Raw genomic sequence first — 22,514 nt, forward strand, 5'->3', positions numbered from 1 at the left:
CTTATTGTTTGAAGTTGGAAGTTATGGTTTGCTAAGGGTGCCTTTTGATACAGCCAGTTACTGACTAGGCACCCTCGGTCTTTTTCTGAGGTTCCCAGCCTAGTGGCAGCCTCACCCGCAAGTCTCTATAAACTCCGCAAGCAGGTGGTAAGAGGAAGATGAAGATAGGGAAGATGTAAAGCTGAGGCTGGGGCTGACCCAGCCTGGCAAGCAGCCGTCAGTGAGAACGCCAGGGTCCACTCACGAACACAAGCCGACGGGTCTGCAGCTGACTCTGCAGGAACCGAGTGCAGCAGTGGGGCTGGCAGCAGTTCTGAAGCTGCCTGTTGACAGTCATAGCTGACCACACTCACAAGTTTGTAAAATCATTGTTTATGACCTTTCTAGTAGCCTGGAGTTTATTTTTGGAAAGTATAAAATAATATTTGCCCTTAGCCATCCTGTGAATTTCGAAGCATTAGGGCTATTGTTTCGATACAGGAGGGCTGTATTTGGAAAAGAAGAATGTGGAAGTTGCCATGTGTTTATGTGAGCCAAAAGAGAGAGAGGGGTCTGAAAATGAATTTAGTGCCTAGAGTGAGCCAGGAAGGCTTTACCTGAAGTTCCTGAATGGTCACCAAGAGAACCATGAACTCTTTGAGTTTATATGGAAGATTTGCTTCTATGTGCACATGCCCTGGGATGCAATTACTGTTCCCTGGGCTAATAGGCAGATTTTCCAAAAGATTTGTAGGGGAATAACTTTTGCTTGCATAATGATTTGATTACTTAGATGACCAGGTGGCTTATGCAGGAGCTCTCACAATTGGGTGGGATGGGGGTATATAACAGGATCAACTGGGATATTTACACGTTTGGGATGGGGAGTGGAGTGTACCTTGAGAAATTCCAGTTATACAAACAGGAATGCAACTGAGGCTTCCTTTTGCTCAAAAAGTAGAAAGTAATTCTATTTAGCCTCAGTCTCAGGAGGCTATGTATTAACTTTAATCATTAAAAGCCGTTAAAATTTCAACAGTGAGCTCCAGCACTGTTGCAGAACAATGCAACATTTTGAATAAGTTTGTCTCTGCCAGTTGCTGCAATTCAGTCCTGTCTAGCTAGCCAATTCCCTTCCAGCTAAATTCTAGAAATTGGCCTCACTAGTCTGTCAGATATCTATAAACAAGGTACACAGGATGTCTTTGTAGGACAAAGTATCATTTACTTCACAGGTGAATGTAAACTGGACAAGCGTATGAGTGTTCTTGTTCAATGGACAAGCTGTTTTTATACCTATTTTAGAAAAAATGTCAACTCATGTGACCGGGTTTCTGGCCTAAAAGTTTTAAAAATTAGGTACAGCAATTATGTGGTTTAGGAATACTTAAAATATAGACAGCATTGCCTGACAGTTTCCTGCATGCTATTAACAGCATACAGGAATGATGGCTTATTTCACTATGCCAGACACAAATTTGGGATCCAGCATCGTATGGATGATACTAGTCTTTTGGCAACTAATTTTTAGGATATGGGGAAAATTATTTATAATCACCACTCCTTAGTGTGCTTGCTTGCATAACAGAGATTAGAAATGAACCACGTTTTGCACAAAAATAGTATGTCTCAAGAGAAAACTTTCATTCATCATCACCTATTTACTGAATACCCACCCTGTGCCAGGCATGACTACACCTATATTGCAACTATTATTACTGCAACCACTGCAGGAGGGTGGGCACTTGAGTCAATGATTACAAAAGTAAGGCAAAAGTATCAAGAGCTGGTTATGTGGTCCCACAGAACAATGTGCCAAGTGACAACCAATTCTGTTGCTATCCTTTTGAAAATAATAAACATGTCATTGCTTTGAAACATATTTTCTTCAGACAAAATATTTTTGCTTGCTGAGAAATTGTATAACGAGATGTTAATGAAACAAAATGCTTAGCGGATCTAAGTCTGAGAAAAGTACGTGTTGGCTTTTCCACGCGAGACATTTGGATTCAGATTTTAAACGGCTGCCCGTCTCCCACCAAAAAGTAAGTTAGGTATGAAAGGGCTCATCTCTTAAACAGAAGGCTAACTACCTATCTTTGGCTGCTTTTTATATTTTGTACCGCACCCATCAGCTTTGAGCCAAGAAATATTTAAAGAGCCAAAAAACTTACTACTACTTTTCAAATAGAGATCTGTAACTATTAAGTGTCGTTGTGACTAAGATTGTCTATGATTGTTGGAAACAAGGGCTGTTTCAAACACAATGAGGAGACATCCCAGTTTGGCTGGATGAAATGTGTTTTCCTTCTTCCCATCTATATCAGTTAGTGGGGTAACTGGCAGCTTGGTGTTGAAATCCAGGTCTCTGGACTATAAGGGTCAGAGATTTGATTCACTGTATATGTAAAGAGGCAGTGATCTTGACACAGCGAGGAGTTCTTCAAGGGGCTTGTTGTTTAATCAGGGAAAGGAGACAAACACCGTGGAGACCTGTCTTGTAATAAGCACTGCCACAGAGTACAAGTGAAGTGCTCCGGAGACAAAGTGGGAAGCAACCCCCCCGCTGATGGAGGGAGAGATGTGAGGCCTCACCAAGGAGGTGGTATTGATTGTGGATCCTGAAGGAAGGGGAGAAATCCCACAGTGGGAATAGGGAGAGGAGGAGCTCCACCAGGCAGAGAGCATCATGAATAAGCGCTCAGAGGTGGGATACCTGGAGGTGTTCTAAGACCGGCAGGTGTTAAGTGGAGCTGAAGAGTAGACAAAATGACAACATCCTACTCAGGTATCCACAGATTCAATTACATGTAAGTTCATTCTTATCAGTATATTGGTGATTTTACTCTATACCAAATGTGATTGGATGTTTATTCCTTTTGAAACTTATGAAAATAAATTAATACATTGGAAAAATGTCATTGTTCGAATATGTCCTAATTTGTGGTCCAGAGAACAGGGGCACTGGTACCGTAAGAGAGTTAATGGGAGGATTAGGGCCTTGGATGCCAGGGTACAAAGGTTTTCTGAAGGGAGGAGTGGTATGATCTGAGCTTAGAAAGATGAATCTAGACGTAGAATAAAAGAAGTATTGGAAAAGGAAGAGAAGCCCACTTTGCAAATTATGGTAACTGAAGCCAGTGGGTAATAGTGACAAAGACGATGGCTAAGATGGACTGCTCACACCGGGCTGGGTGAGTAATTCAGGGTGTTTTACCCTTTGTGAAGATCAAAGAGTCCAGGAAGCTTGACCTGAGAATAGCAATGTATTATATGATTTTGGGAAATAGCACCTTTTAATTAAGGTTTCCTTGGTCCAGTATTAAAATTAGACTTTATTTTCTGAGCCCACACAAATGGACTTGGCAAAGGGAAGACATAGATGTGCTGGGGCTGGAGGAAGTCCGTCAGGATGAAAATACTGCTGTGAGTAACTGTGCCCGGTCTTTATACTTGAAGTAACTGCTGTTTGTTATTCTTAACACTTACGATGGGTGTGTCAAAATCTTTTGTAATAATTTGCTTGTCCAGATTTCACAATTCATCTAAAAGAAAGATTTCATTACTTAGCTGAAAGCGATCACAAACATTTTCTAAGAATCATATTTACCTAAGAGGAATATTTTACTCGACAAAATATATATTTTTAAAATTTAGTTGTCTCTGTGTGTGTGTGTTTTGTATTCTGGTAGCCAAGTGATTAAATTTATTTCTTTTTCTTTCTCTTCTTATATCTGATGCTTCTTTTCAATTAAACATGCCATTGAGCTTTCCAAATCTGTAAATTATTGATTAGCTGATTACAACTGTACAATCAAGCAGACTTTTCCAGAGAGTTTACCCAGTCCTAGGCAACTGGGAAATAGGTGGCATTTTTTTCTGGATCTCTGTACACCTATATAACCATCTCCTGATCTTCTTATCTCTACCCTCCATTCCCTTCCTCTCCCCCAGGACTTTCCTACTGGGGCCCCTTCCCATGGTCCCTCATGCCTGCTTTTCTGTCCTCTCCAACAGCCCCTCCCTTCCAGCAAGATCTTTCTTCAACCTCCTTCCTTTCTTTCATTTCCCCCTCCCTCAGATGGGGATAGTTCTCATAGCCAATTCTCTGGTAATATGTTAATGTGTCACTTTCCTTGGTAAAATATTGACATTTAATAGGAGCCCTTGATGATTTGACCAAAAGAAGTTATTTTAATAGGAACTTGGCACCACAGTATGCTGGAAGGGAAGCGGTTTACAATTCATCAAGCACTGTGCAGTTTTCAAATGCTTTCATCTCTATTTTCTCATCACTTTGGTATATCTGGAAGAGGCTGGTGATGATTATGGAGAATATGTTTTTATATTTTAGTAGACTTCTCAAAACACATTATCTGGCAGCAGAGAGGGTAACTATATCCTTGCACCTTGCCTTTTAGTCATCATAGGCTGGTAAAACTGCAAATTGAAGCTGATTTTTAAATCATTCTAATGGTTGGCTTCCCTGTGGAGTAGCCGGACATCCAGAGTGATTTATAGAGAGATTGAAGAAGGAGATGTGGCTGATAATCTGAATCAGACAACTAGGTTATTTGCTGGGGTTTCTGGGAATGGCTGCCCATCACTGTAGCCCCCAAATGAATGAATGGTGAGGCAGCTCTAAAACCTGAGTGACATGGGAGAGGCCGAGGAAGTGTGGGATGCCGAGCTTGGAGAAATGGACTTGGCACTGTGCCTTGTTTGGAGGAGAATGCTGAGGGGTGATGTCTCGTGGGTACCAAGCTGACTCTCATCAAGTAGAAACCAGTGGTGGGAGGAAGGGAATGAGTAAGGCATTGTTCTACTAGTCAGTCAGCTTGTGGCTAGAGGCTCATTAACACAGGCCCAGAAGGTTCTATACTGTTATTTGCTGTTTTTGTTGAACTTCTCAGATCCAGAAATGCTTATGTTGTAAACTTACACAGTTTATGGTCTTGCTTTTCCTATATTTCCTTTTGGATTATGTAGTGTTTTCATAAAGAACTTTCTAAAAATGCCTACCTGCCTCAGCTGTGTTGAGAATAGACAAAGGTAAAAAGGCTCTGGCCTCAAAGGGACATAGAATGGGATTCTGAAGTGAGTTAAGCCAGCAGGGAGAGTAGGGATCAAAGTGAGGGAATCCTCAGTAAGGCATGAAAAGACAAAGGGGACAGATCAGGGATTGCGTAGCCGTCCATCCCTCTGTCATCAGACGGCTTTGTTTTGACCTGGCGCTTAGAGAATTTTATATTTAGTACGATTAAGGGGACAATCCTCTCTCAGTCCAGTTTGGGTGTTTTTGGTGGACACAAATGACTATAGTCTGAAGAGCTAAGGACAGCTGCATTGGAGGCACCCGCCACCCTTTTCCTGCTATCTCCCCACCCCATCCCACCCCAGCTATACCCCAGTGGGAGTCAACAGCTAAGGTTCAGAAAGTAATTAAAAACAAGCAAACAAAAACCAAGCTCAATTCATTAACATCCTTGACATTCCGAAGAAGCTTATTTTTTTAGAGTCAACTTTTATCCCAATCTTATTCAAAACAAGCATGAATCACAAATGAAACTATTGCAACTGAAAGTTCACAGCCACATAGCTGCAAAAAGGATCCTTCCCCCCAAATTGATAACTCCTCCCTCCCAGATTTTGGGTGTGATTCCCTTTATCAACTGTTTTTCATGTAGTGTTGCTATAAACTTGGAAGTGTCAGCATACATGCAAACTGTTATGATTACTAACCCTGTGCATGAAGGCAATGATTATAAGTCAACTGAAGAAACATTGTGTTAATGTTCTAGGTCATAATTTCTATTTTTGTTTGGTTTCTTATTTTTGTTGAGCATAATTTCTTTTGGATCTATGTTAATTTCCATGGCTGACTATTCTGCTATGGAATTTGTCTTACAGACAGATTCATGATAAATGTAAGTTATGAAATTCCCATATAGTAATGTCTAATATAGATAATTTTCCTTACACAATTTGGTATAAATAGATTTAGGTTAGTATCTGAAACTTTTAGTGGTCTTTGTATATATTTCAATTTGCCTTTAAAGTCAGACAATAATCTTCCTATATCTCAATTTTCCTACCACTAAAATGGAAATAGTGATAACTTGCCTATCTCTTCCTCTCTGTCAAATGGCCTTAAACAGTAGGAAGCTGCTGTAAAGAAAACTATCCTTTTCAAAAAATTGCTGTCATCAATTCTTTTTCCATAGTTCAGTTCTCTAGGTGCTTCCCAGGGTCAGTTATTGAACCTGGTTTTTGTTTTCTGAAGAAAAAAGAAAAAGCAGCAGTAGGTCAACAGTTTGAGAGAGACACTTTCGTTCTCCCTTGGCCCAGGCAGAAGAAAGCAAAAGAGGAGAAACAAAGCTGCCTTAGTTATGTTTAAAGTGAAGCAACACTTTGTTTTTCTTCTTTACATACTTTTTAAAGGGTTTCCACAGACATTTATCCTCATTGTAACACTGAGAGATACTCAGGCATTTCTACGTCCATTTTTAAGGCTTAGTCACCTCTCCAAGGTCTCACACTCATTTACCAGGACCAGATGCTTCCTGAGAGAGTTTCTACATTAAGCCCCTTTTCCAACCTCAGTTACCTCACACCAGAGGTATAGAGGACCCTGCCTTCATGGAGCTTGTAGTAAAGTGGCTAACACATGGAAGCACATGGAAGTTTAGCCACAGTCCTGGCACATGGCTAGTGCTCATTAATGTCAGCCATTATAAGGATGATGTGAAAGTAATGTTGGAGGGGAGCAGACAGAGACTTGGTAGAGCAGGCAGGGTGGTGGATGTCTAGTCAACATTCCTGTGCACATTTCTCACCTTCTGTAGTATGGTTGCATTCCCTGCCCACCTCTTGCGCCCCTGGGGCCACTCTGAGGACAATCTGGTAATTTCATGCATGAGTAAACTATGATTCAGAATTAAGCTTTCTGGCGAGAGGAAAGCTAGTTAACACTAGACCTAGAAAATAAGGTTGCTGTTTGTTAATTTTTCCCCTATCCTTCCCTTTCTTTCTTCCTTCAGGTAGCTCACCCTCTCCAAGGTGCAGCCACCATGATCCCAGTGGAGTGATGATGGAAGAAAAGGAAGCTGGAAGATTCTGTGCTCTGGCTGCCCTAGAAGATGGATGGAGGTCAGCCTGTCCCTTCGCCTCTAGTGTCTCTTGGGAACGTGTCATCAGATTTTAGCATGTCTCTGGAGCAGAAAACCACATTTGTTTTTGTCATTTTGTTGTTTATTTTCTTGGGCATCCTCATCGTCAGATGCTTCCGGATTCTTCTGGACCCGTATCGGAGCATGCCGACCTCGACCTGGGCTGACGGACTCGAAGGCCTGGAGAAAGGACAGTTTGACCATGCCCTTGCTTAGCAGGGAGGGAGCAGGATCTCCTGCCATGGAGGTGAAGGACTTCATGTCTTGGCAAGGAGTTCCGTTTAATCAACGTTCTCAACAAATCAAATTTTCACAGCATCTGGACCTAGGACCATAATCCATTATTTAGTAAACATGCGGTTGGGTTAAAAGCATTTGAGGATATTGGAAATGGAGGTTTATATTATTAACCGTTGAGAATTTCTGCTTTTACTCAATGAATGAATACTGTTGATTGTGTGTGATTGTGAAGAGCATCAATATTGACATAGACTTTGCCATAAAACAAAGCAGTGTCCAACCTGACCAGAGACTAGAAGACTCAAAAAGGTTCAGTCTGAATCTGGTGACAAGGCCAAGAAGAGACTTCATTGCTCTACTCTTGTCTCTCAGTTTTATTTTCATGGGAATTCGGGCCCAGGGCAAAGAGTGAGGAAGATTGTGCTGAAATGTACCCAAAGAAGGTACTTGCCTTCTTCTAAAGTAGGAAGCAATGGGAAACAATGGCAGGGCTTACAAGAGATGGTTTTGTCGTTGATAAATACCAGTGAAGATAATTTTTTTTTTTTCCACTAAATTTGAAGGTCTACAGAGTTTTTCAAACTATTTATCAGGCCAAGGACATTCTATGTATTCAAATTAATAATATGTGTAGTGTTAGCTATAAAAAAAAAATTGTTGTCATGTCAATTCCTACTCATGGTGACCTCGTGTGTCAGAGTAGCACTGTGCTCCATAGGGTTTTCAGTGACTGATTTTCCAAAAGTAGATCACTGGGCCTTTCTTCCTAGGCATCTCTGGGTGGACTCGAACCGCCAACCTTATGGTTAGCTTAACCATTTGCACTACCCAGGAACTTCTAAGTTAGCGATACGTAACCTGATTTTGCTTTCTTTACATATATCTACCAAAAATTATTGAAATAATAGGTTGCAAGCGCAGCTTCAAGTTTGTTTGTTTTAAATAAACAGTTAATGTTTAGAGGAGGAGACTTCTAAAATCTTGAGAGGAATATGTGTTTAAGACTGTATATAAAAACCAACTACAACTTTTCAAGAAACAGAAACGTCTCTTCTCTTATTTCACCAAGATTAAAGAGAAGGCAGTGCATTATATTGAATCCTGAGACTTAACAGTTTTCCAAGACAGAGAAAAAAAGAGCAAAGACCATGAAAGGCCATCTAACTCATCCCTCTCATTTCAGAAATGGCTCCCACAAATCGTTCTGCATGGATAAAACCTGTTCTAAGTACTATTTAAGTCTACCAAAAAGAGAGATGTGAAAACCTCTTATTCCAACTTTTATTAGTAGGAAAATCTTGTGTCTAAACTAAATGCCTTAGGCTGTATTTATAGTCCATGTCCTCTAATTTTCTTCTCAGCTAGTCATCTTTTTATTATTATTATTATTACAAAAAATAAAATAGAGCTCTCTATGCCCTAAAAGGCAGATCTTAGTAAAACTGCTTTCTTGTCTCCTATTTCTTTTGCATTCTTTGGGGGTGCTGTTGCCCAGGCTTTCTCTCCCTCCCTTCCTGCTTTTCCTGCTTGATTCTTTTCTTTTCGATTACAATTTTAGTGAGATATAATTCACGTATCATAAAATTCACACTTTTAAAGTGTGAACAACATCACAGAGTTGTGTAACCATCACCATTATCTAATTCTAGAACATTTTCATCACCCCAAAATGACACACTTTACCCATTAGCAGTCATTTCCCATTTCCCTCTCCCCCCGACCTCTGGCCATCTCTAATCTACTTTCTGTCCTGTATGGATTTGCCGATTCTGGACATTTCACATCAATGGAATCATACAACATATATCCTTTTGTGTCTGGCTTCTTTTACTTGGCATGGTGTTTTCAAGGTTCATCCATGTCATAGAATGTATCAGCATTTCATTCCTTTTTATGGCCAAATCATATTCTATTGTTTGGACATGCCACATTTTGTTTATCCATTGGCTATTATGAATAATGTTGCTATGAATATTTGTGTATAAGTTTTCATATGGACATGTGTTTTCAAAGTTTTTCTCTTGGGTATATACCTAGGAGTGGAATTGCTGGATCACATGATAACGCTATGTTTAACTTTTTGAGGAATTGTCCAACGATTTTTTAAAGCAACTGTACCATTTTACATTCCCACCAGCAATATATGAGAGTTTTGATTCTTTTTGTAACTCTAACTACTCAGATTTCTTTTCTCAGCTGTAGAATTTATAATTAAACACACTATTCCAAGATTGACTTAGATTAAAAAAAACCAACTGCCTTGTGGTTTCTACATGTTACAAGTTTATTGAGGCCTTCAAAGATTCTTTGCTTCTAGATCTAAAGCCAAATGCTACTGCCAATTTACGGTCATCTTGTGGTCCATTAAGTCCTTTGAAGTTTTTTTTTTTTCCTGGTCTTATAAACACATACTTCTTTAATTCACTAATTAAAAGTTTTTCTTTTTCTTCAAATGTACTGTGCCATATGTGTCCTTATTGTTTTTTTTTACCTTCTTGAGAGTCTACTCAAATCCACTCAAGTTTGTTTACTGAGCACCTGCTTTGAACCTGGCGTTGCTATCACTGGAGAGATAGTAAAAGTACAGGACCAGTTATTGCTTCTAAGTACCTTTCTATCTGACTGGAGAGAGAAATGAAAGAAAGTGTGTGACTGACTCATTGTTCACATGACTGATAAGGACCTATGAGTCCCACACCATCAGAATCACCTGGGAAGTTTTAAAAAAGTATATATTTACTAATTTCTATTATGAAATTTATACATGATCATGGTAAAAATGTATCAAACAGTATGGAAATATAAGGTAAACAGCAAAAGTTAAAATTCTGCCTCCTCAGGTCACCCTAACCCCCAACTTCTCTAGGGAGCTTGTTGAGCATATAGATTACAGCCTCCTTCCACCCCTAGAGGTGGAAGCTATGCAATTAGTGAATAATTACTCCAGGAGACAAGAGATTAGAGAGGTGGATCAGGCAAAGTCGTCAAGGAAATGTCTCAGGAGACAGTGGCTCAGGTGTGATGGTCCGTGCTTAAGCGCTTGGTATAAAGCTTTATGCAATGCAAGTTATTATTATGAAATAAAGTAGATCTGGACCTAAGAGGTTGGAGATGTTTTAGATAGGTGAAAGGGGAGGAGGGGGAAACACGAGTGTTAGGCAAGGGAGGTGTGGGGCTCAAAGCTAGGAGAGCAGCCTGACTGGAGTAGATAGTGCACGGGTAGCTGGAGGCCATGTGGCACAATGGTTAACACTCAGCTCCTAAGCAAAAGGTTGTTGGTTTGAGGTTTGAACCCACCCAGCAGCTCCAAGGGAGAAAGATCTGGTGATCTGCTTCCATAAAGATTACAGTCTGAGAAGCCCTAGGGGACAGTTCTAGGCTATCACATGGGGTCACTATGAGAACAAATCCACTCTATGGCACCTAACAACAGCTGGAGCTCACTTGGGAAGGATGAAGGCAGAGCTGGACATCAGAGTATCCTAAACAGCAACTAAAGTACAGAAGTCACTGTAGATTCATAAGAAAGAATATGACATGAGGAGAAGTGTGTCAATTCCAGTTTCTGTATCCTTCCTCAGGGTAAAACTAGGATCTACTTCTGTAATGGGAACAGACTGAAATAGGGATCTGTCCTCTATGAGGCCCTTGAGCACAGGCATTGCCAGTAAGTGCTGCAGGGCCTCCCAAAGCCTGCTCTTCTTTCTTCTTCCCTTTATTCTCCACTCTATTTTTGTTTTTCCTTCTCAGATTTCTGTTCCTTGTTCAACTTTTCCTCACTGGGTCTTCCCTTCCCTTGTCCAGAACAAGAGAACATAGTAAGTGATAAAAGCTTTGCACTATTCAGAGTAATAGGATCCCCCCTGTGAGAAGTGCTAACTCCCTTTTAATTACTTAAGGCTTTCTGGGGAGAACAGCATATTCTCAAAAGGTCACATAAGCCCTCTCCTGGCTTTCTGCTGCAGGAGTTACAGTGCAGTATTTTGCCTGCCTTACAAGGTATTTACAAAGAGTTCAGCAGGCCTTTATCGTGTGTATCTGTATCCCAGGATTTAAAAAAAAAAAAAGTCTTTCTCAAGGTCACCTTCCAGAACAGATTCGCCTTTTGATTCAGCATAACGTGCTAACCTCATTCTCAGTCCGAGCTCTGAACCACATCCCCATGGTTCATGCCCCCGAGAGACCCCGAGTTCTAGATCAACATCACTCCCTCCAAGAGACCTTTTTTAATATCTTAAACACTGAGTAAAGTAAGTGGAACACTGGGTGTGAAGGAGATTAACTTGACTCCTGCTGTTAAGTTAACGAACATTCCAAGCCAGATAATTCTTTAACTATATTTAAGACTTAAAGCTGAAACAAAATAAGCAACAGTTTTAGGAGGCAGTAGTTAAATGGACTAGATGTTTATGTATGCTGAAAAAAGAAAAACTATTAAAGTTCCTTTTTTATTGGATTCATTGCAATGTTTTACTGAAACACTGAAGCTTTTATATTATAAGTATACTGATAAGTTTGGTGTGATAAGTTTCATTTGTCTACCATAAAATCATTACCAACATATTGTAATTTTAAGAGGATGCCAACTCTCAGAAATGACATGTAAACTGTATTGAAACATAATCATTTTCAATAAATATTTTAAGCCTAAAAGCATTGAATAAAATGTGAGATGTATATCTTCAAAGAAAAATTACGTAAGAGAGATGTCTCATTTATTGGTTAATCACCAAGTTGTATAGCAGAGCCATGATCTCCAGAAAAATTGCTCCAGAAAAGTGCCTCTGCAATCCAGAGCCCTGCTAGCCTGGGCCAGAAGAGATTATTTGCTTGTTTTGAGACAGGAAAGATGGATCTTCTATAGGCTTTGTTTGTTATCTTCTGTTTCTTAAATGAATGAACCAATTATTTCCAGATAGGTATCTACCTTTGCAAAATGAATCCTCTCCATCTTGAGGCTCGCTCTAGTCGGATGAGCCAGGGTCCAGCACTTCAGCCAGTCTGGGGCTCTTTCCAAGGTCATTTTCTTATAATAAGGTTCCCTGCTGGATTTAGTATAGAGTGGAGATTTAGTTTCTAGTGTCCTGATATAAACCATACTTGTGTCTTGTCCCAAAGTACCACAAGATCCTCTTAGATCCCTCCATCCCATAGCCTTTCCCAATAACCTGGTTGATGTTTCTATGCTTTCTTTACTTTAGACGAAGAGGGATTTCCTTTAAACCATCTTTTGAAAGGGATTTACACCCTCATTCTCTTCCAAGCCCTACTGGCAGGCCTAAAGCTCCAAGCTTATGCCAGCCTTTAAGATGAAGGATCTTCCTTGATCCTTTGGAGTTGGAACTACTGGTAAAAAACTTTGCTGTCACCTATTTCACCCCCCTCATTTTACATATAAAGAAATAGTAACGCAAAGGTCAAATGACAGGCTCACATTCACTTCTCCACCCATTGTTTGTAGTTGTATCTTGTCACGTGTGGTGCGCAGATGAATTCATACACAATGACCAGTTAATAAATTCGTGAGTGAAAATGTCCATCTGCTCTTCCACATGAGAGTCATTCTTAGATCATCTCTTTTTGGGGAACAAATGTGCTTTGTTTCTTTAAAAAAAAAAAAAAAAAGCCTTATAGACAAAATATTTTCATTTCAGGATATTTCCAATCATCAGCCTAAGTGTCTGGACAACCAGAAGTATTTCTAGTTAGATTACTGAGGATTCCTTAGCAAAGATTCAGTTCCTCAAAACAGTGCAATCAATCTAAGATAAAGCTTCCAAGTTTCTTTATTTCCAGTGAGACCTTTGAGCTGTTTTTTTTAGCTGAAGAGGCATGATGAGAGAGATTAAAACATAAAGTATACAAAGGCTGTGGATACTGCCCTATCTCTGGTTTATGAGAGAAATGTCTGAATCCTCCTGGGACGTGGATAGAGGGTCAGAGAAGATACAATGGGGTATTTCAAGCTTGAAAGTACCCTTTATCTTATTCTGCCCTGCCTTTTTTCCTAGTTACCTCACCTCCTTCTCTCCCTCTATCTTTCTGATAATTGAATGCTGTAAGAGGCTTAATGTACCATGAAATTCAGTACTTCTCTGATATATAAATATTTTAGTCAATAGTTACAACAAGTGGTTGCCTGGTTTTCACCTGAACATATCTGAATTCTTAAGGAGTCCATCCCATTTTGAGCATGTTTTGGTTTTTGCAAAATGTTTCCTTATCTGCTAGAAGTTTATCTTTCTGTAATTTTCACTCAGTCAGCCTTGTTTTGTCTTCTGGAGTGACAGAGATTCTTAATACTCTTTAACATAACAACCTTTCAAAATATGAAGACAGTTATTGTTGAGAGACAATTCTCCAGGTGTCTCTCCTATTTATGCCTGTCTTTCCAGCAAAGACACTGGCAGCATTTTGTTCTTTTCAAAGATGTTTGTATAGCAAACAGCCTTAAAAAATAGAGATAGGAAAAAGGTTAAGCAGGTTTGTTTGCAAACCATTATAAAAAATTTGAGGTTTCCTCAGCTCAGGGTTTCTCTTCTGTAATATAACCTGTTTCATGCACAAGCATCATCTGTCCCACTACTGTCCTGTGGAATTAGAATTCAAGAAACTGGCACAAGAAAATACTGATACTCTGGGTACTGAGATTGTGGTGCATAATAAACTGTCCTTTGTCGCTGACCCAGGAGTCTCGTGTCTTCTGCCAGCATCCGTTACAACTGTGACAGGATAGCTTGTTAGCTTGCAAGTAGGATAAATTTCAGAACCTTCATATTTCTTGACAGTTATATTCCCCCAGGATAAACAACTCTAATACCTTCAACCTTCCTTCATATTGTCATATGTTTTGAATCATCTCTTGTTCATGTCAAAAATTCTGGATACTCGTCAGTTTAACTAGGCCCCTGGTGTCCAGAAAGGATGTGTGGTCTGCCTAAAATGAATAGAACCAAATTGTCATTTATTCTGTTCTGAAAACCACATGTTTTAAGGAAGTCCAGTATGAAATGATCTTTTTTGGCAGTCACATTACTGTTGACTCTCATTAAGTTCACAGTCAGTCTAAACCTGTGGGCACTTTTACCTATGCCAAGATATAAATTAACTTATGCCAATATTATGTCAAATATTTACATCCTATTGTGGTACAGATATTTTTTGAAATGTTCGTTTTTTTATTTCACTGTATGCCATTTAGTCCATCATTCCAGGCTTTTTATAATTCAATTCCCCCATTACCATATTCATTACATCACACCCCATCTTTGTATCTTCTTTAAGTTGGCTCAGCAAGTCATCTATATTTTTATCCAGGTTACTGATAAAACTTTGAACATACCAGAGCCCAGGAGAGAGCCTTGGGCCATGCCATAGAGATCTCAATGCATTTAAGAAGTCAGTTGGCAGCAGTAATTGTAAGTAACTGCTCCCCATGTGAAGTTCCATGGTGGTGATCCATGGAGATGCTCCTGCAGGGAGACCTATGAAGCATGAGGACTTATTTAAGTCATACAGCAAAGCTTCAGAAGACAGAGCTCAGCTGAAATGTCATGGATCCAAACTGGCAAGTGGGAGTCAATACAAACAGCAACAAAGGGCTTTAACCAAATTAACCAAGCAGATGCTGTCGAGTTAATTCCGACTCATGGCAACCCTGTGTGTGTCGGAGTAGAACTGTGCTCCATAGGGTTTTAAATGGCTGTGATCTTTTGGAAGTAGATCACCAGGCCTTTCTTCAAACTGCCAACCTTTCGGTTAGTAGCCGAGCTCCTGTTTGTGCCAGCCAGGGACTCCTTACCCACATTAGCTAGAGCTTAAAACTACCAGGCAATGAAAAGACTTTTGTCTACACCCCTACCCTTTGCCTAGCACTGTAACTCTCATTATACGTGAAAATAATCATGCATTGCTTGCCTAAGGAAAACTTCTGTTGGTGGAGATCATTGATCATATATTAACCAGATTGAGATAGCATGGGGTTGTGAAAGAGCACATGCCTGGGACTCTGGTAGCCTGGGCTCATTATTGGTTCTACAAGGAGCTAGCAGAGAGGTTTTGTTAAGTCACTTAATTTCTCTCGGCTTCACTTTCTTCATTTGTAAAATCCAAAGTTTGCAGTAGGGAATCTCTGAATTCTCTTTTACTCCTTAAAAAAATGTGTAGCTAGGAACTTGGGAACCATTTATAGAACACCAATATAAATATGCTTAATTTACTTATTGTATTTAAGTCCCGTCAACAGTACGAGGAAGTATTAGTAATGTCATGGATTGAATTATGTCCCCCCAAAAATGTGTGTATCAGTTTGGCTGGGCCATGATTCCTGGTAGTGTGTGATTTTCCCATGTGTGGTAAATCCTGCCTCCATGATGTTCATGAGGGAGCATGGGCAGCAGTTGTGCTAGTGAGGCTGGACTCAATTTACAAGATTGGATTGTGTCCTGAGGCAATCTCTTGAGATATAAAAGACGGAAGGGAACAGTGAGACAGGGGACCTCATACCATCAACAAAGCAGTGCTGGGAGCAGAGTGCATCCTTTGGACCAGGATCCCTGCACAGAGAAGCTCCTAGTCTAGGGGAACACAGAAGAAAAGAAGGCCGACAGAGAGAAAAAGTTTTCCCCTGGAGGTGATGCCCTGAATTTGAACTTTTAGCCTACTTTGACTGTGAGGAAATAAACTTCTCTTCGTTAAAACCATCCACTTGTGGTATTTCTGTTATAGCAGCATTAGATTACTAAGACAGAATTTGGTACCGAGAGTGGGGTGCTGCTCTAACAGATACCTAAAATGTGGAAGCAGTTTTGAAACTGTGAATGGATACAGCAGTAGCAGCAGCAGAGAACCTGCAGTGGCAGAGAACCTGCTGTGGCAGAGGAGCAGCAGTGGCAGAGAACCAACAGCAGCAGAACCAGGAGACCAGTGCAAGATGGCACTGGAGCTGACCCACGGAGAAAGAGAGCTGAGTGCCTGTGCGCAGGAGGCTTCCTGGCAGAGTGGGGTGCCTCCGGGTACTTATCGGTGGAGCTAGGCTTGCCGACCCACGGGGTGAGAGAACTGAGTGCCTGTGTGCACGAGGCTTTCTGGTGGAGTGGGGTGCCTCTGGGCACTTATTGGTGGAGTTACAGAGCTTTGGAACACTTGCCCTAGCAGGGCAGATGTGGGTGTGAGGCCCGAGGACTGAGTGGCCACAGGAAGCAGAAGCTGAAGAGACAAGGAACACAAGCTGAGCTGCCTGAGTCTCAAAAGGTATGGCCATGACCTCAGGGGTTTCAAAGGGTGGAGCCATGGCCTCTGGTGTTTCTAAGGGTGGAGATGTCACTCCAATGGACTAGGACAATGGTGTGCCTAAAGCCAAAGGAGCAGAGTTGCTGTCCCAGTGGGCCTGGAAGGCAGAGCTGAGGCCCAGGGCAGAGAGGCCTCCACTCAGAATTTGGAGAGTGTGGCCAATACCTAGAGTCTGGAGGGCAGGGCCATAGTGTAAATTGTCTCGAAGAACAGAGGTTTATTTTCAAAGCCTGGAGGGTTAATGTAATGTGTTCTGCTGACTTGCGTGGTGCCTGCTATCCCTTCTTTCCCTCCAGTTTATCCCATTTATAATGGAAATGTCTAGCTTGTGCCTGTTCTGCCATTGTACCTTTGGAAACAGATAACTTGTATCTAGATTTCACAGATGAAGAGGAATTTTTGGATTTTGGACTTGGAGTTAAGACTTTTGCTATGATATGATGGGGTGAATATGTTTTCCATGTTGCAAGGATGTGATTTTGGGGGGGACCAAAGGGTGGAATGTCATGGATTGAATTATGTCCCACCAAAAATGTGTGTATCAGTTTGGCTGGGCCATGATTCCTGGTACTGTGTGATTTTTCCCATGTGTGGTAAATCCTGCCTCCATGATGTTAATGAGGAAGGATGGGCGGCAGTTGTGTTAGTGAGGCTGGACTTAATTTACAAGACTGGATTGTGTCCTGAGGCAGTCTCTTGAGATATAAAAGACAGAAATGAGCAGTGAGACAGAAGGACCTCATACCGTCAAGAAAGCAGTGCTGGGAGCAGAGCTCGTCCTTGGGACCAGGGTCCCTGCACAGAGAAACTCCTTGTCCGAGGGAACACCAAAGAGAAGAAGGCCGACAGAGGGAAAAAGCCTTCCCCTGGAGTTGATGCTCTGAATTTGGATTTTTTTTAACTGTGAGGAAATAAACTTCTCTTCGTTAAAACCATCCACTTGTGGTATTTCTGTTATAGCAGCACTAGATGACTAAGACAAGCAATATATCATATATGGCTTGTTTCCTAGTGCTGTTTTGCAGACCAAGAAGCATTGTGGCAAATGGAATTCAAATTCCCACTTTGCCTCACACTGACCGTGTGACTGACAGTGTAAAATCTAACTTGGAGCTTCAGTTACGAAACCTCCTAGAAAAGAGGATCTTTGATAAGGCTGTAAAGTTGAAATTAATGTACTGAAGTTTTTTTGGCTGGTTGGTTGAGTTTTTTGATAACCACTCCGACCTGCTGTTTGCATTCAGTTTTCAACCTTCATTAATTCTGTGACTTTGGGAAAATAAGTTAACTTTTTTTATACCTCACTTTCTCATCTATAAAATGGGCATGATATTAATAGCGTCTCCTCCACAGGTTTTTTTTGCAAGAATTAAATGAGAGGATGTTAGTAGCAGCTAACTAATCTATTGGCTGTCGAGTCGATACTGACTCACAGTAACCCTATAGGACAGGGTAGAACTGCCCCATAGGGTTTCCAAGGAGCAGCTGGTGGATTTGAACTGTCAACCTTTTGGTTAGCAGCCAAGTTCTTAACCACTGTGCCACCAGGACTCCTAGCTAACTAACAAGCTCTAATAAATATTGGTTCAATAAATATTATAATGGAGAAGGAATCTTTTACATGCATACCTCACTGAGATATGTTATTTAACTATGTGCCCAAACCACAAAACCTCACCACTAAAAATCAGAATAATAAGTGCATATTTTATAAATTTGTACTTTTGCAATTATTTCATTTATTTTTCAAAATTCAGTATATAATGAGGAAAATAGCCAGTTAATTTGAGCTCTGCACCTAACAAAAGCTTTATCTTTGAAACTAGAACAGACTGCTGGGCATTGAGAGACAAGGTTTCTCTTTTTCATTCCCAGAAATACTCTTTCATCATATATATTTTTTTCTCTTTATGTGAGCCAACTTTCAAAATATTTGGAAGCAGAAGAGAATTCATTCTCAGGTTTTTCTCATCATTGCTTTGCTGATGACCTTCTTAAAGTCAATTGAATTCCTTCATACTCCCCCAGAAACTGTAGATGATAAATGGGACTATTCAACAAATAAATGATCTACTGAGTGCTTAAAATTCTGCAAAAATATAAAATACCAAAATGTTTGAAAATAATTAATTGGCATTTGTGTGTAAAAAAGAATTAATCACATATTTAATTGATAAAACAAGATACATTGCACATGTGATGAAAGCTACTTTGTGGTACCCAAGTAACATATTCAATGTTGAAACATTGGAGAACTTATTATGAATGCTCCCTAATGGTATAATTCCTGCCCCTTGCCAGCCTGCCTCTCCCCTAAGATAAGTAGAGGCCGTTGAAGCTATTTTTAGTTTGAAATTAGTTTTAAATAGGGAAAACATTAGTCTTGTGATTACCCTCCTCAGAGTTCCAAGCCTGAACTTCCATGGAGGTCATGTTGTTCCTTTGAGTGATCTGTAACTGAAGTTTCAAAGACTGCCCAGCTAATGACTCCAGGAATGAAACTATGTGTTTATTTAAATATCTCACCAAGGCGGGCAAAATATGAGAATGATATGTCCTCTAACTTTTGCAAAGGAATCCTTGGCAGTAAATCCCGTTGACTCTTTGGAATTGGATAGCTCTGCTCAGTATGTTGGGCAGATTTCCAATGGATCAGGTCATTGGCCACATAGCCTTTGGTGGTGAGATTTCCATGGGGCAAGCATCTCTGGAGAGATGTCTACAACTGATGTTATCTTATAGGATACCATTGGAAGGTAGAGTGGATTAGATCCTGTAATCAGCTACCATCCTCACTCAATGGCTCTTCTCAAAATGACTTTCCCCTTTGGCTCTGGGAAACATCTGCATGTTTCCTTGGACTGTTTTATGTTACTGAGTCATTCTCTACCTTTGATTACCTTTCTGCTTAGTTTCAAGTTGAGAAGTGAAACTTTCCAAAATGCTACAAGGTCATATTTTTCATTAATTCATTTATTCATTCATCAATGTATTTTACTGAGTGCCTAGTAAGTATCAGGCGCTACATTACACCCTCATTAGATTTACAGAGATAAAAAACAGAGTCTCTGTGGAAAGACAGTTTGGTAGTTCCTCAAAAAGTTAAACATAGAATTACCATTTGCCTTTGTTAGGTGCCATCAAGTTGGTTCCAACTCATAGCCGCCTTATGTACAACAGAAGGAAACACTCTCCAGTCCGGTGCCATCCTCACAATCATTGCTACGCTTGAGCCCATCGTTGCAGCAAATGAAGGTTCCGAAAGCTTCATCCACATCATCAAGATCAACTCTGCTTTGAAGAGGCAGCTCTCCCCAGTTGTATTTTGAGTGCCTTCCAACCTGAGAGGCTCATCTTCCAGCACTATGTCAGACAATGTTCCACGGCTATTCATAAAGTTTTAATAGGCCAATTTTTTCAGAAGTAGACTATCAGGTCCTTCTTCCTAGTCTGTCTTGGTCTGGAAATCTCCACTGAAAGCTGTCCACCATGGGTGACCCTGCTGGTATTTCAATACCAGTGGCATAGCTTCCAGCATCACAGCAACATACAAGCCACCACAGTATGATAAACTGATAGATGAGTGGTGAATTACCATATGACCCAGAAATTCTGTTCCTAGGTATATACCCAAAAGAATTGAAAGCAGGCCCTCAAATTTATATACCAATGTTCATTGCAACATCATTCACGATAGCCAAAAGGTGGAAACAACCCAACTGCCCATCAACAGATGAATGGATAAACAAAATGTGACCTATATATATACATATTATACACATACACACACAATGTGATACATGCTATGATACAGATGAACCTTGAAAACATTATACTGAAGGAACTCAGACACAAAAGGACACATACTGTATGATCCCACTTATATGAAATATCTAGAATAAGCAAATGCATAGAGACATAGGTTTGCTAGTAGTTACCAGGGGCTGAGAGGAAGGAGTAAGGAAGAGTTATTGTTTAATGGGTACATGTGTTCTGTGTGGGGTGATGAAAAAGTTTTGGAAATATAAAATGTGGTAATGGTTGTACAACATTGTGAATATAATTAATATCTCTGAACAGTATACTTAAAAATGGTTAAAATGGCAAATTTTATGTTATATATATATTTACCACTATAAAACAACAACAAAACAGAGTCTTGACCCTCAAGGAGTATACATTCTAGTTGGGAAGCAAAACAACAAACCATCAATCAAAGATTCAGCTATTTCCTCTTCGTTTTTGAAGAAGCTAACATATTTTGATAAAATTTTGCTCAAGATGCACCTTCAGTTTGATTTGTACTTCAATTTACCCTCTGGAAACAAATTGTGCTTCATCAGTTTTTCAGTGAATATAATTTTAAAGCATTTCATGAAATGCAATAAAATATGATATATGAGTAAACTTTTGAGAAATATATAAATGTCTTGAATGAGGTTTCAGATCCCAGAACCACTCAATTTTTCATTTCTGGAAATGTCTTTAAGATGGATTTAAAGAAAATGTTTGGAGGTAGGCCAAATAAAGAACTAGACAGCCAAATCAAATCAGTTAAATAATGAATGGAAAGAGTTATCCAGGTAATTCAGACCCCTCTCCCCCTGGAACCAGTGTTCAAGTCCATAAATGAAAAAGGGATGGACCAGCTGATTAATAAAAACCAGCATCCATACTGCCTCAAGTCTCTGGTTAATTCTTTGTAATCATCTTTATTTACCTCATATTTCATAGCCAGCACATTACCTTATGTATAACAGATATTCAATAATTATTTGTTGGCTAGAGTAGACTAGAATTTAGTCAAGCACTCAAGTGTCTATCTCTGTGGCTGCTAAGCACTGGCTTCAATATACATTCATGCTTTTGACTTCTACCCTCAAAAATACAGAAGGCCTTCTGCTGCCTTTCTCTTTCTTTCTGCCCACCCACCCTCTCCCATTTTTAAAGTTACTTGTATGCGCTCTATGTGGGAATTTTGTTTTTTCTCTGGGAATTTTCCTCAGGGCTATGTTCATTTCTAACCTTACTTTGAATCCTGTGTAAAAAACATATACTAAAATAGAAATATATTGATGTTCTTGTTTTTTTAAAGAAAATCTCTTCCCATATGTAATTCCTGCTTTTTACAAGTCACCTCCCCCCACCTTGCTCAGCTTGAAATGGAATTTAGTATAATAAACATTTCCTTAATAAACATACTGGAACAGCAGAATTGGGGTGATGGATGATCTTACATTTAAACTTTCACTGACAAAACTAACCAACTCTTTTTCAATTTAATGCGACTGAATCTTTTTGGCTGGGAGCCTTTCTGCATTAAGCTGAACTGATATTCTTCATATTTTAAAGGAGACACATGGATTTCCGAACTTAATCTGTAAATCCCTAACAGCTAGGTCTCTGTTATAATTCACTAATTCCCTTCTGCTTGTTTTAGTGAAAGGAAAAGCTTAAAGAGGAGGAATGAAATTATTGTTTTTAAATCAATATAAACTTTGCAATGTACGTGGAGCCTTTTTGTTCAAGGAGATCAGAACACATTTCATTATGGTTTATTCTTTCTTACATTTTCATGTATCCATTTTCTCATTGTTTCAATAGTCAAAGCTCCATGTTGCTGCATTGTTTTCCTTTGGTCAATCATTTGTTTGACATACATGCACGAAGAGTTTCCCACGTGGAAGGCATTTTACTGGGTATCTGTTGTATCGGCTATCACCGTTACCTTCAACATGTGTAAAATCCAAGAAGGGAACTAAGATCGCAAACGTCAGGCAGGTTAGACTGAGAGTGGGAAAGCAGATGAGAATGGGTTATTGCTGGTTGGCCACC

At 39.9% G+C, this 22,514-nt stretch overlaps 1 protein-coding gene across 1 annotated transcript; it reads left to right on the top strand.

The window, feature by feature from the left end:
• The first annotated feature begins 7,118 nt into the window (after positions 1 to 7,118).
• Positions 7,119 to 7,364, top strand: CTXN3 (cortexin 3). The gene has a single exon (XM_004384297.1). The coding sequence runs from the start codon at positions 7,119 to 7,121 to the stop codon at positions 7,362 to 7,364; it is 246 nt and encodes an 81-aa protein (XP_004384354.1).
• Positions 7,365 to 22,514: the final 15,150 nt, after the last annotated feature.

This window comes from Trichechus manatus, unplaced genomic scaffold, assembly GCF_000243295.1.
Source record: "Trichechus manatus latirostris isolate Lorelei unplaced genomic scaffold, TriManLat1.0 scaffold00121, whole genome shotgun sequence".
Taxonomy (NCBI): domain Eukaryota; kingdom Metazoa; phylum Chordata; class Mammalia; order Sirenia; family Trichechidae; genus Trichechus; species Trichechus manatus.

Excerpts from the sequence above, each read along its gene's own strand:
- CTXN3 (XM_004384297.1), top strand. The coding sequence starts at position 7,119 with ATGGATGGAGGTCAGCCTGTCCCTTCGCCTCTAGTGTCTCTTGGGAAC.